Genomic DNA, 14,960 nt, shown 5'->3' on the forward strand with positions numbered 1-14,960 from the left:
ATATTTAGAATCTGCTCAGACCTTTGCTGAATAAACCCCCCCATAAAGTGCAGTGAAAAAAGACGTGTCTTTATTGAAGGCAAAATATACTTTTGAATGGTAAATTGCATTATTTTTCTGTGGTGTTTTCGAAGAGCGTACACAACTCTTTCATAGAAAAATATGTTTGAGACTTTATTCTAGTTTTACATAGCAAAAAAATCAATTTAAGCGTTAAGGCACATAGGTTACCATAGAATGGCCAGTTTGAAGGTAAAAAAAAAAAAGGACATTTGGTTTGTCAGTTGGGAAGAGGTCATACACAAACAAAGTGAACAAAGACATGGAATTAGCATGTGACAGAATAATCAGGAGAATTAAACAAAACAATTAGGTGCCGGTTACTACTGAATATGATTAAACACACATTAGGCTACTCAAGATGTAAAATGACGTGGTGAGGTATTGGAATCGGATAGCAAACAAGTGATCATATGTGGAATAAAATGTGACTTTCCTACAGACTGCTGATAATATTAGTCCTACCTGAACAAAGTGTTCCGTGTGGAATGGAATCACAAAGTGAAAATCAAGGCCTGCATGTACATTTATAATAAATTGTGATGTTAATGAAATGAACTGACAATGGTGGTAAGGGTTCCACTGGCTATTGTTAGACTTTTTTTTCTTCAATAATCTATGTTGTTTGAAAGGAAAAAAATGAGCTATGCATTGCATTAAAAGGGGGTGGAAGTATTGCATGATAAATGAAAGTGACCAGGCAGTTGAGTAAGCACTAGATCCAACACAGCCTGGCTCTGGACAGAAATCAAATCTGATTGGTTGCAACTTTAGCCCTTCCTTTGTGAATCTTTACTTTGGTTTAGCCACAAACTTGGAAAGAATAATGAAATATAAGCAAATCAACTTCAAAACCTTTGTCAAAATGAAACCTATGTAAAATCAGGACCATCAGTGATTGAGCTGTAAATGATGTTCAAGTGAGTGGCATTCTCTCTCAACCCCAGACTATTTACAAATACTCAGGTGATCTTCCATTGTGAATTGGGATTCATGAAAATGTGCTCCCAAGAAAATCACATTGACAGAAGAAAAACAACATTGAAGCTACTGTCATAGAATAGATAGACGTAACTTGCTCTTCAACAACATACATTAAATTTGCATAAATGTCTATACTGTTACCTAAATACAACACCAACAAATGTTCACAATATACACTGAGGGTACAAAACATTAAGAACACCTGCTCTTTCCATGACATTGACCAGGTGAAAGCTATGATCCCTTATTGCTGTCACCTGTTAAATCCACTTCAAATCCGTGTAGATGCAGGGGAGAAGACCGGTTAACAAAGGATTTTTAAGCCTAGAGATATGGATTGTGTATGTGCCATTCAGAGGATGAATTGGAAAGAACTACAAAGCTGCTGGGTTTTTCCACACTCAACAGTTTCCTGTGCGTTTCAAGAATGGTCCACCACCCAAAGGACATCCAGCCAAATTGACACAACTGTGGGAAGCATTGGGGTCAACATGGGCCAGCATTGCTGTGGAACGCTTTCGACACATTGTAGAGTCAATACCCCGACGAATTGAGGCTGTTCTGAGGGCAAAAGGGGGGTGCAACTCAATATTAGAAAGGTATTCCTACTGTTTTGTACACTGTGTATATCATGTCTTGCTACAATTCTGTCTATTTGCTAACAGATGCAGAATTGGAGGAAATGAAGCTTGTAATTGACAAAGCAAAGACAAAATGTGATGAAGATAAAACTTTTTAAAGATGAGTCATTTTAGACATAAGAATCTTGTATAATTTCACCTTGCAACCAAATAAATAATGCCAGCATCAGAGAAACATTATCGAGTGCAACCCGAGTTGCCATTGACCAGGAAGGGAGCTGGCTAAAGCTGTGTTATTGATGTCATAAGTCATTGTCTAACTGACCGTTCCGATCCCACGGTTTCCTGTGACAACATAATGGGAACGTTGTTCCTTCACCAGTCACCCCACGGGGCAAGAAATGTAGAAAAGAAGCTGCACTGTCCAGCCGTATGCATAAACGTGTCCTTATGAGAAGAGGTTCTTGTAGTCATTTTTATTAGCTGCGCCATATTGGGATGTTTTCCCAACATTGGCGCAAACGTGCAAGAGTCATTTAGGGTCACAGTAGGTACCTGGACACTTCGGAGGCATCATATCCAAACTATAGGAAATGTCCCCTATAGAGTTATTGAGAGAAAATAGCTCCTGTTGCAAAAAAAGGTTTTGGTCTCAATTTCAACCTTCCCCATGTAAGGCATCAAACTACTATCATCTCACGACAGGATGCAGCCCAATGGTTTTGGGATGAACTGATGTCCAAATTAAATAAGGGAGTACAAGAAAAACATTGGTTTGTTTGGGGGGGGGGGGGGGGGGTAGTTGTAGCCTTTGCTAGTGTGCTGCTAAGTCTCCTCATCCCAGAGACAGAGCTGTTTGTGTGGGACATAGTAGGTGAAGTGGTAGCCTTTGCTGCAGCTTTTGATGCCACACTTGTAGGGGCTGCCTTTGCCTGTGGTGTCGCGGTTGCGGCAGTACTTGAGCAGGCAGGGGTACCACTCCAGGCGCAGGCTGAAGCTGCAGGAGCAGGGCTGCCACACGTCTCTCGTAGAGCGGCATGACAGCAGGACCGGGACCACGTCCACCGTCTGGGGCAGGGTCTCAAACACGGAGCCCTCCACTCCTACAGGTGCAGCAAGGAACATATTTGTGAGTCAATGCTCTAATAAGGTAGCCTGGTCCCAGTTCTGTTTGTGCGGTCTTGACAACTCCCACTGTGACAATGACCATAGGATTTGGCAAGACGACACAAACCAATATGGGACCAGGCTAGTAATAAGGAACTTTGTCATGCAAGAATGCTGTTATCTCTATTCACTCACAGATGGTTCACCATGCACTGTACTATGACCTTCATGCAACATTGTTTACAGTACTGTAGTGTACATTATATTAAGTCCAGTGTCTAGGCATAGATAAAGGAATAAGTTAGTCCTAAATATAAACTAAAATGATTGTATTTGGGAAATATCATTCACTAAACTTCAACTAAAACTTGTAATAAATAACGTGGAAATTGAGCAAGTTGGCTCAAAGTGGAGGAGAGATGGACTTCATCACTGCTTGTATTCATAAGAGGTATTGACATGTTTAAAACACCGAGCTGTGTGTTTGAACTACAGGCGCATAGCTCGGACACCCATGCATACCCCACAAGACATGCCACAAGAGGTCTCTTCACGGTCCTCAAGTCCAGGACAGACTATGGAAGGGGCACAGTACTACATAGAGCCATGACTACATGGAACTCTATTCCACATCAGGTAACTGATGCAAGCAGTAAAATTTGATTACATTTTTTTTTTAAACAATAAAACACCTTATGGAACAGAGGGAACTGCGAAGCAACACAAACATAGGCACACACACACATTTTGTGCTGTATTTATGTGGTAGTGGTGGAGTAGGGGCCTGAGGGCACACAGTCTGAATATATTGTAATGTTTTTAAAATTGTATAAACTGCCTTAAATTTTGGAAGAGTAGCTACTAGCTTGGCAGCAGCTAATGGGGGTCCATAATAAATAAAGATAAACTAGACCCAGGGCTATTTTCAGTCAGCAAAACATCTCTCGCAATACAACTATCACGAAACGTAATTGTTTAAAGTTGAGCCAAGTATACACTCATATAGAAAAAGAGCTTTAGGAGCAAAACAGACTTTCAGGGAGAGTGTAATCTTTGTTTACATTGTCAAAGACTAATAGTGTTATTGAAGTGGAACTGGGCTAGTTTGGTATGATAGTGTACATACAGAGCTAAAATGTATTGGATTCATTTACATTAGAGCGAGTATGTGATTAAGGATGGGCAACACCATTCCTAGAGGTCATAGTGTGGTGGCTTTTATTCCAGCTCATCATACTTCAGAGAGAGAGAGAGAGAGGGTGGGGGCTGACCTCTCCAAATGAAAAAGAGAAGCTGGGAGGACAAAAATGAAAAGGTGAAATGTATCTTTTATTCCACGTCCGCACAATGGTGGACAAATGTGTATCGTGTCTTGAGAAAGGCCACTAGGACAAAAACATTGACTGAAAGATACAGATCACCAGTTGTGGAAAAAGTTGCCATACTTGAGTAAAAGTAAAGATACCTTATAGAATATGACTCAAGTGAAAGTCACCCAGTAAAATACTACTTGAGGAAAAGCCTAAAAGTTTTAGTTTTAAATATACATAAGTATCAAAAGTAAAAATCATTTCAAATTGCTTATAATAAGCATACCAGCCGGCACCATTTTCTTGTTTTTTAAATTTATTTTTACGGATAGCCAGGGGCACACTCCAACACTCAGACATCATTTACAAACAAAGCATTTGTGTTTAGTGAGTCCGCCAGATCAGAGGCAGTAGGGATTACCAGGGATGTTCTCTTGATAAGTACATGAATTGGACAATTTTCCTGTCCTGCTAAGCATTCAAAATGTAACGAGTCATTTTGGGTCTTAGGGAAAATATATGGAGTAAAAAAGTACATTATTTTCTTCAGGAATGAAGTACAAGATGTCAAAAATATAAATTGTAAAGTACAGATACCCCAAAAAACTACTTAAGTAGTACCTTAAAATATTTTTAGTTAAGTACTTTAGACCACCTTTCAGTTTAGTCTCCCAGCCTCTCATTTTCCATTTGTATTAATTCCCTTTGGGATGACATTATCTGTGACACGCTGTGCCCACATTCATTCTATTGACCTCTCTCCAGCCAATGTTGGACGTCCCTCTCCCGGGTGTAGATGGCCTCCCGGGCCTCGCTGCACATGTTGTAGATGTGGCTGCTGAGCTGCCACGCCCGGCTCAGGTTCAGCGCCACGTTCATGGTCAGCTGGTCGTGGCCCCGCCTCTCCTCCGCCATGCGGATGGCGTGAGGGTTTTTCTGATGGACAGCAGGACAAAGTCAGTCATGTCGCCAAGGTCACTTTATCAAATGGGATAATGCTCATTCACTTCCCCCACTCCGAGCAAGGACACTCACTGGCCTTATTTGTTACTTGTTATTCCCTGTATCTTTCCTTTGGCGTTATCACTGATCCGACACAGCAGGAATAGGTGAAAGCAACATAGTGGAACTACAAAGGAAGCTCTTGCTAGCAAGTGTCATGTTGTGTTAGATCAGTGATTACTCGAAGGAGAGGAAGAAAGAAAGGATAAATGTAACATTCAAACAAGGCCATTCAGTAAGCGAATATCCCTGTACTACTAGTGCATATGTAACGGAGGATGTTTGGAACCACTCTCGTGTGAATACTTCTGTTAGCTCCCTGAGCTAATGCCTTGGCTTTACCTCAGCGACTAACAGTCTTGAAGCACCGGAGTTAGAACCCCAGTCGGTGACACATACCTGTCTGAGTCGGGCCATGGACTCGCTGGGGATGAACTCGTTGTGGTTGAGGCGCGAGATGAAGCACAGGGCCTGGTATTGACTCTGGCCCCTCTCCAGCTCCCCAAGGATGAGCGCCCGGAAAATCTTCACATCCTGAAGCGGAAAGAAGGAAGGAGACAGATTTTGAGGCAGCATGACTGCAACTGCATAGGATCTGGGTCGTGTTCATTATGCACCAAATGGAAAAGAATGTTGAACAGCGAGGGACTTCCTAGACTTGTCCAATAAGAAAGATTTAAATTTGCCATTTAAAAAAAATGTTTTGCTAGGGTGTGCCATACTGTTTTGGACCAGTATAGTAGGCTTGAAACAAGTTTGGAATGCACATTAATCAACTGAATCTTTCATTGTGCATACATTAGAATGAGAGATTTGGAGAAAAAAAAAAAAATCGAACATTTACAGTCTCCTTTCACTAGAACTGCTTATTTGCACAGTCAAATCTGTGCCCAAAGAGTTAAACTAAACCAACACCCATAACTTCAAAAGAAGAATCATTTAGTTACACTTTATGTTGACAAAACAGAAAGATGTTGGAAGGTTTTAGCATGACTTTGTTGCTGTTGGCAACCGAACAAGAGATCTGGCTGGGCCCCAAGGCCATAAAGAGCAGCTCTAGCCGAGGACAGCAAAGCCACAGACCTGTCTCCCCCATTCATCAGCTCTCCCTTCCCTGACATCCTCTTGGCTCTTTCTCACACACACACACCCCCCACACTCCTCAGCTTTTCACACACACATCCCAAGCAGACAGCCCGCAGAGGAGAACCAACTTTAAGGCTTTTACTCCCGGGGAATAAGGAGGAACTCTCGGACAACTCAGATAAACAAGCTAGATCTACAGCCGCCTCCACCCCCCGTTTTGTTTGCCCTCTCAAGCTCTTTCGCCTCACTCTCCTGTTTGGGAAACTGTACTTTAGAGTACACACATCTATTTGGTCTCCAGAGATACTCGTAATTCATTCACCGCCTTGGATGGGAAATCTGGTAGTTGGTAGAACATGTTGCACGTAAACGCCAGGGTCATGGGTTCGAGTCCCGCTGGAGCCACCCAAACGAAAGTGTATGTACACACGACTGTTAGTTACTTTGCATAAAAGGCTCTGCTATATGGCATATATTATCGAGCTCAAACAAGCAGCTGATAATGACTCATAATAACTGGAGGAATGTCCGAGTCAGTGATGTTGTCGTTGCTTAGCTGATCTGTGTGTTGGAATAGCAAAGCACATAATTGAAGTATAAATCAGAGCCAGACATGAAGGAATCATGGCATAAGGGAACGAGAATTTAAGAAAACACAGAAGAGGAGGTAGCTATATATCTTATATAAGTAGTGGCAGTATAGGACCTCCCAGTCAGTAGAAAAATGGCGCAGCGGCACTGGGTGGGAAGATGAGAGCTGTGTGTGTGTGGCATTCCTGTCAGATAGCGAGAGGGGGTTGGGGGGGGGTGGACTGCTCCAGGCACACTCGGGGTAATTTCAGGAAAGCTCTAACAGCACTGCTCCTTTCCTTTCAAACCACCTCCGACCTCAGCCACCGTCAGAGGGGAGAAGCCCAGGCAGAGAGCAGCAGATGGGGTAGTACAACGGGAGGACATGGTGATGCAGCCAAAGCTTGTCGTCATGCCAGGTGTTAAGACTGAGTGACATCTGTATATTACATTTAACATCCTGCTCTAAACTATGTTGGAGACCTATGTGAATTTCAAAAGGCAAAAACTGAGAAGTGTTTTTTTTTTGTATATATTTTTTTGTTGTTAAAATAAGAGCTAAAAAACATTTTATGTATGGGATTTTTGGGATACTTTCACTAACCCAGTAAATGGGTATAATTTATTCAAATAAGTAAGATGACACCCTCTGTTCTATAAATACAACCGCACGAGAAGGACCATGCTTTTTGTTTGTTTGAAGTTGTCCTAACTTCTGGCTGCAACAGAAGCTCTGTGCCAAGTCACACTAGGTTGGCACCCTCCCAGTCCTAAGTACCACAGCTACGCCGCGTGATGGAGGAAAAGAAAGACATTAGGTTACAGGATAAAAGTGAGATATAATGTGCAACCAATGATGGGCCGTGTCAGAAAATGGTAGTACACCTGCTCAAATAATGACAGACTGTAAATAAGCCATGTCAAGTGCAAGGAACCATGCAAGGGAATATTCAAGCCTAAGTGATCAAAAGATAGATCCTACTTAAAAATCTGCCAAGTGGGTTGGTATTGTTCAAAATAAAAAAAATATGCGCATTATGCTAATTTCTTTATGGGAAAAGCAAATGTCTTTAGCAGCAGATGGTGACAGAGTATTACTGATGTAATAAAAGCAGTAACTGGGTTCGTGTGTAAAAAAAGAAAAGAAAAAAAGGGGCAATCCGTGATTTGTACACTACATGACAAAAAGTATGTGACAGCTGCTCGTCGAACATCTCATTACAAAATCATGGGCATTAATATGAGGTTGGTCACCCCCTAGCTGCTTTAACAGTCTTTACTCTTCTGGGAAGGCTTTCCACTAGAAGTTGGAAAACTTGCTGACAAGTTGCGGGACTTGCTTCCATTCAGTCACCAGAGCATTAGTGAGGTCGGGCACTGACGTTGGGAGATTAGGCATGGCTCGCAGTTTGGATTTCTAATTCATCCCAAAGGTGTTTGATGGGGTTGAGGTCAGGGCTCTGTGCAGGCAAGTCAAGTTCTTCCACAACGATCTCAACAAAACATTTCTGTATGAACCGTGCTTTGTGCACAAGGGCATTGTCATGCTGAAACAGGAAAAGGGGCTTCCCCAAACTGTTGCCACAAAGTTGGAAGCACAGAATCGTCTAGAATGTCATTGTATGCTGCAGCGTTACGATTTCCCTTCACTGGAACTAAGGGGCCTAGCCTGAACCATGAAAAACAGCCCCCCGCCAGATTATTCCTCCTCCACCAAACTTTACAATTGGCACTATGCAGTCGGGCAGGTAGCATTCTCTTGGCATCCGCCAAACCCAGATTCGTCCACCAGACGGTGAAGCGTAACTCATCACTCCAGAGAACATGTATCCACAGCGCCAGAGTCCAATGGCGGCAGGCTTTACCACTCCAGCCAACACTTGGCATTGTGCATGGTGATCTTAGGCGTTTGTGTGGCTGCTCAGCCATTGAAACCGATTTCATGAAGCTCCCGACGAACAGTTCTTGTGCAGACGTTGCTTCCAGAGGCAATTTGGAACTCAGTAGTGACTGTTGCAACCGAGGACAGACAATTTTTATACGCTACGTGCTTCAGCACTCGGCGATCCCATTCTATGAGCTTGTGTGGCCTACCACTACGTGGATGAGCCGTTGTTGCTCCTAGACGTTTCCACTTCACAATAACAGCACTTACAGTTGACCGGGGCAGCTCTAGCGGGGCAGAAATTTGACGAACTGACTTGGTTTAAAGGTGGCATCCTATGGCGGTGCCACGTTGAAAGTCACTGAGCTCTTAAGTAAGACCATTCTACTGCCAATGTTTGACTATGGAGATTGCATGGTTGTGTGCTTGATTTTATACGCCTGTCAGCAACGTGTGTGGCTTAAATATTTGAAGTGGTGTCCACATACAAAAGTATGTCCACACACAAAAGTATGTGGACACAGGTAGGTAGCCTAATGGTTAGAGCGTTGGGACAGTACCCGAAAGGTTGCTAGATCGAATCCCCGAGCGGACAAGGTAAAAATCTGTCGTTCTGCCCCTGAACAAGGCAGTTAACCCACTGTTCCTAGGCCGTCATTGTAAATAAGAATGTTCTTAACTGACTTGCCTAATTCAATAAAGGTTAAACAAATGATTTTATATATATTATATATTTCAATCAATTGAAATATATAACTTATGCCTCATGAAAGTACATGCTCCAAGCGCAAAATTTACAACAACCAGGGCCTCCCGGGTGGCGCAGTGGTCTTGGGCACTGCATCGCAGCGCTAGCTGCGCCACCAGAGTCTCTGGGTTCGCGCCCAGGCTCTGTCGCAGCCGGCCGCGACCGGGAGGTCCGTAGGGCGACGCACAATTGGCCTAGCGTCGTCCGGGTTAGGGAGGGTTTGGCCGGTAGGGATATCCTTGTCTCATCGCGCTCCAGCGACTCCTGTGGCGGGCCGGGCGCAGTGCGCGCTAACCAAGGGGGCCAGGTGCACGGTGTTTCCTCTGACACATTGGTGCGGCTGGCTTCCGGGTTGGAGGCGCGCTGTGTTAAGAAGCAGTGCGGCTTGGTTGGGTTGTGCTTCGGAGGACGCATAGCTTTCAACCTTTGTCTCTCCCGAGCCCATACGGGAGTTGTAGCGATGAGACACCATGAAAATTGGGGAGAAAAGGGGGTAAAATTAAAAATATATATCTTTTTTTACAACAACCGTTTGATATAGTTATGATTTTTTTTTTTATCTGCTAAAAGCAGAATATGGCCACATAATTATGTCTAGTTTTTCACCCAACATTCAGAAAAATCCCTGACAAAATGTGTGTTGCATTGATATCCAAAATTAAAGAGCCATGACTCTCAAATCGACAACCTCATTTACTAGGAGTCCTAGCCCATTTGTTATCTAACGTTTTAAAATGCCCGTGCACTGATAAATAGGCTACACCAGCTAAGTACGCCAAAGACGGAGGCTTGTATCCAAACGTACTATCTGCATCGGGTAAGAAAAGCCAAAAGCTAGTGTATCCACACAACTCCACTTGCAGCCTCAACGTATGATCTACAACATAGGAGAGGGTTAGGGCCCATTTCATGGGTGGTTACTTTTCGTGGGAAGCTTATTTAAGGAGGTCCACAAAAGGCCTTTTCACGCACTCAAAAAGGTCCTATTTACAGTGATCATTCTCTGTAGCTACGCTGTAGCCATGCTACCCCGACACCTTGAGAGAGAATATGCTGTTCATGGCTGTGAAAGAGAGTAGTAAACTTCTGTCGACCCGTAACATTGAACGAACCCATTGAAATCAGACTGGTCACTATGACTGCTAGCGGGGTTAATGGCAGCCAGTGAACTTTTCGACGCCAGTAAAGTTGTGCCAAAGGCCATCCCCAGAGTTCCCGTCGCTTCCTGTTTTCCAATCCACTCTAAGACCCTGTCTGTTTGATAAGGCTGCTGTTTGGAGAGGCCCAGCAGTCACAGATTGACATTCGGGATCAGTGGTTTACCCAGTGAGTGGTAGAGGATGAAATGAATCTGTGAGAAAGCCAAATGGTGGGCTTTTTCTTATCTTCTACTCAAACTGCCAAAATGCAGGTATACTGGTAAGCACATTTCTTTTTAAATAATTACACCAAAATATGGAAAAATGTCAAACGTAGTACACAAAAAAAGTTTACTACGTCGAGCACACGTAGGGCAGTCGTTTTTAAGAGAGAACTCAGCCGAGACATCCAAACGCAGTGCAAACAAACTTCTCGAAAAGCAACAAGCCAGCTCAGATGCACACGGCTCATTTTTGTGGAGGGAATAAATAAGTATATAGATTTTTTTTTTTTTTAAAGTTAAGCATCATAAGCGATTACCTCTCGTTTTTGTGATGGTAAAGATATTTGCATTGGTGTCTCAGAGACCTGGGTGAAAAGGCACAGGTGTACGAGGAGGATTAAGCCTCCCCTGCTCGGAAGAAAGACAAACAAAGAGGGGGAAGGAAAGGAGCTTGGCTGAGAAATGCTGGAGTTGAGACTAATTACGGAAACACTAAGAGAAGGAATGTGAAGTCAGATTTGGGGGTCGGTTACACCTGGCTGTTTTGTCAAGAGAATTAGCAAATGCTGGCAGGAGTGAAGGGACAATGAAAACACAGGGGGTACTGTTGCTGGAAGGCGTCCTAGTGGGTATTTAAACAGACAATAAAAAAGGTACGCTTTAATTAAAATGGCTATGTAGGTGAGAATGAGAACACGCCTAAAGGCATTGACAAAACACACACTCAAAATGTAAAGGATGGTATGTATATTCGTAATCTAACCATGCATGGCCAACAGATAATTCAAATGAATTAGCAATTCACAACAGTATTTTCCAAAATTAAAGTATTTGGAAAGGCCAGTTTCTCCAAACATGCCGGTTTATTCACGTGCAATTCGGATCAACATCAGTAGCTTGATAAGTGATGACCTTTGGCTGTAGCTTCAGTCCCATACGGCTCCAACCCCAACCTTTGTCGCACAGACTTCACATCCTGCAACAGGCAGCGGACATCAAAGATCCAGAGCAACCTCTTCAGAATCCAAATTGCTCAGGCATTCGAGTAAATAATTATCCGATCATTTCCATGGGGTCATAGAAATGTATATTTTTCTAGTATCCTGCCGCTTTTACGTCAAATTTGAACCATATTTTTAGTTACTTTCATTTCCTGTTGTTTGGTGGATGTTAATGAGCAATAGCGAGTGATTACAGTTCTTCTTAAGGATATGAGTAATGGTTCTAACCACCCATTTTTTTCCCTTCCCCTTTGCCAAAGTTAGCACTGTAAATGATGCAACGCAGATAAGACAAGCTGTACGAATTCTCTTTTTATGACCTGAAGAAATGGTAACGTGAATTTAGTTATGGACCGTCAAAGTTTTGTAGCTCAATCACGAGGGGATCATGTTTGGGAGGCCACAACAGTGACAACCCAAGGTAACCACACAGGACAAGGTGGCTCAACAAGATCCAGAATATAAACAGATAACTTTAATTTGAGATGGAGTTGATTATCCCTTGAAAAAGGAAGACGCATGAAAGTTGAATAATTACACCATCAAAATAGGTTTTATCGACATTTTCCCATTACTTGATAAGTTCAGGCCCCTTTGACATTTTTTAATTTACACTGAAAATTGGCCATATCTGATAGATTTTACAAGGTAGCTTGTTTTCCTTGTTGAGCAGCAGGCCAAAATATCCAGAGAGTACAAATGGGTCAAACTAAGCAGAAACCATATCCAGTCTTTTTTTCTTGAATAAAATTGTCTTAAAAATAAAAAGGTTCAATGTTGTGCATAATTTGATTGTGAAAAGTTCAAAAAGGTATTTGGTGTTGGTGTCTGCCCTGTTCCTCTCCTGCCTGGCTCCGATTGTGGGAACGACAAAAGACCTTATTATTAGCCGTGTTTAAAGCCCAAAAATCTGCCTGGCGACTCGGAGCAGTAGAAAGACATCAGCTAGTGGACGAGAGGCCAGGAGGCAGGCCTCAGTGAGAGCAGCCCAGAGGAGAGGACAATGAGTATGGGGGAAAAGGCTCTTCAAACTAACCTGGTGCTAGCTCTGTTTGTTCTGTGTAGCCAACAACCACAGGAGTGAGTTGGCTACAGCACAAACAGATACGGGAACAGGCTATCTGAAAACAGCAGGCTGTCGCCAAAACGGCTAACTTGGCCTAAAGTGAACAAAAAAAGCTGCCTAAATGATGATTTCACACCAAAACAACGAGGCTACCATCCTTAAGCCGCTTGTCTTAAGAGAAAAGACAAACTAGACACCATTCTTCTTCTCCACACCTCAGTCTTCAGTGTTCATGCTGACGGTCTGCTAAACTTCAAAGATATTCTGAGGAAATGCCCTGCAGTTCCTGTGTATTGCTCACATCCCTGTACTGCGCAACTACCCATTTGTTATCTGTGGAGCAGATCTCCCACACAGGGATCAATACATGGTGGGAGATGGAGTTCACATCCTTCCCACATGACTCAGTGCAGTAGTGGGACCTTACATAACTGCAGCGGGTGCATTCACTGGATGGCCCGCGTGGTCTTAGAGTTCTAACCAGAATGGTATCCATTCCTAAAACCACCTTTTCCAAGAAATGTTGTGACACTGCTTGCCCATTTTTTTAAAAAGGCTGACAAGTTTGTGCAAGTGACAAATCGGGAGGCGAGGCAGTAAATGAGTCAACTTCAGATGCATTGCAAAACCGGACCCCCACTTCATATTTACAAGGAAATGCTGAGAGAAATTTCCACAGAATTCCCACACATGAGCAACCGGAGATAATGTGTAAGCCACCCAGATGATAATAATAAAAAGGTCGGAAAACAATGGCGCGATGGTAATTGGGCCGCAACGGATTCCAAGGGCTTGTTCAAGTTTCCAACTACTTGCCCCAAAAAATATGCAATGTCTGTGAAAGGTTCAAAAGGAGTAGGCAGTTGCCAAACAGGTCAGAGATGTAGCCCAATGGGAATTGGCTCATAAAGGCCAACCGCTGTGCTCGCTGCTCTTTACAAACATGTGGGTGTGTGGGAGAACCAAATCAATTCATTCCGCGAGTGTGTTCATAACGTCCCTTTATTTGAAGAGAAAAACTGTCTAGATATAAGACAGCCCGAGAGCTAAGTGAGTTGTGAAACGCAATACATTTATAACACAGATAAAAAGGAAGATTTAAGAGAGGGCCAATGTGCTCGTTCACACAACCGTGGCATTGTTGGAAGTGAGGCCCAGTAAATTTAGAGTGATAGTGTGTCAGGTGGATTCCCAACATCTGTTGCGCATCTCAGCCAGTGTGTGTGTGTGTGACAAATAAGCTGCAATTATAGTTTTGGTCACACGTAGGGGTGATATCAGGGCAGAGAGAAAGAATGTGTAGAACCTACACATCCAATGTCTGAGAAAGTGCTGGATATTAAGTCAATATTTACCGGCAATAAAAAAAAAGCACTCCAGTGTATGTATTGAAGTGTGTTTATATGACGTTTCAGCCCTTGGTTTAAGAACAGAACATGCACTGAATGTCTGAGTGATGCCAGACACACTGGAAGAGCCCTGCTAGAGATGCCCTGTTAAACTGTAAGTGCTGTTATTGTGAAGTGTAAATGCCTAAGAGCAACAACGGTTTAGCCGTGACGTGGTAGGCTACACAAGCTCACAGAACAGGACCGCCGAGGGCTGAAGCGCGTAAAAATAGTTGGTCCTTGGTTGCAACGCTCACTACAGAATTGCAAACAACGTCAGCACATGAACTGTTCGTCGGGAGCTTCATGAAATGGTTTTCCATGGCCGAGCAGCAGCACACAAGCCTAAGATCACCATGCGCAATGACAAGCGTCTGCTGGTGTGGATTAAAGCTCGCCGCCATTGGACTCTGGAGGGATGAATCACGCTTCACCATCTGGCAGTCCGACGGACAAATCTGGTTTTGGCGGACACCAGAAGAAAACTACTATAGTGCCAACTATAAAGTTTGGTGGAGGAATAATGGTCTGGGGATGTTTTTCATGGTTCGGGCTAGGCCCCTTAGTTCGAGTGAAGGGAAATCTTAATGCTACAGAATACAATGACATTCTAGACAATTCTGAGCTTCCAACTTTGGGGAAAGCCCTTTCCCGTTCCAGCATGACAATGCCCCCATCCACAAAGCAAAGTCCATACAGAAATGGTTTGTCGAGATCGGTGTAGGAGAACTTGACTGGCCTGCACCAGAGCCCTGACCTCAATCCCCTCGAACACCATTGGGATGAATTGGAACATCGACTGCGAGCCA

The 14,960-nt window shown here is 43.3% G+C and overlaps 1 protein-coding gene across 1 annotated transcript in view; it reads right to left on the reverse strand.

Annotated features, from left to right (window-relative positions):
• Window positions 1–53: 53 nt before the first annotated feature.
• The window catches only part of LOC129832433 (out at first protein homolog), a 36,443-nt gene continuing 21,536 nt past the window's right edge, over window positions 54–14,960 (reverse strand). Inside the window, exons 2-4 of the mRNA XM_055896497.1 lie at window positions 5,444–5,578; window positions 4,798–4,978; window positions 54–2,728 (exon numbers count right to left, since the gene is read on the reverse strand). Of these exons, the coding sequence (XP_055752472.1) occupies window positions 2,451–2,728; window positions 4,798–4,978; window positions 5,444–5,578 (594 nt within the window). The 3' untranslated portion in view covers window positions 54–2,450. The remainder of the gene's footprint in view (window positions 2,729–4,797; window positions 4,979–5,443; window positions 5,579–14,960) is intronic.

Source organism: Salvelinus fontinalis, chromosome 33 (genome assembly GCF_029448725.1).
Source record: "Salvelinus fontinalis isolate EN_2023a chromosome 33, ASM2944872v1, whole genome shotgun sequence".
NCBI lineage: Eukaryota > Metazoa > Chordata > Actinopteri > Salmoniformes > Salmonidae > Salvelinus > Salvelinus fontinalis.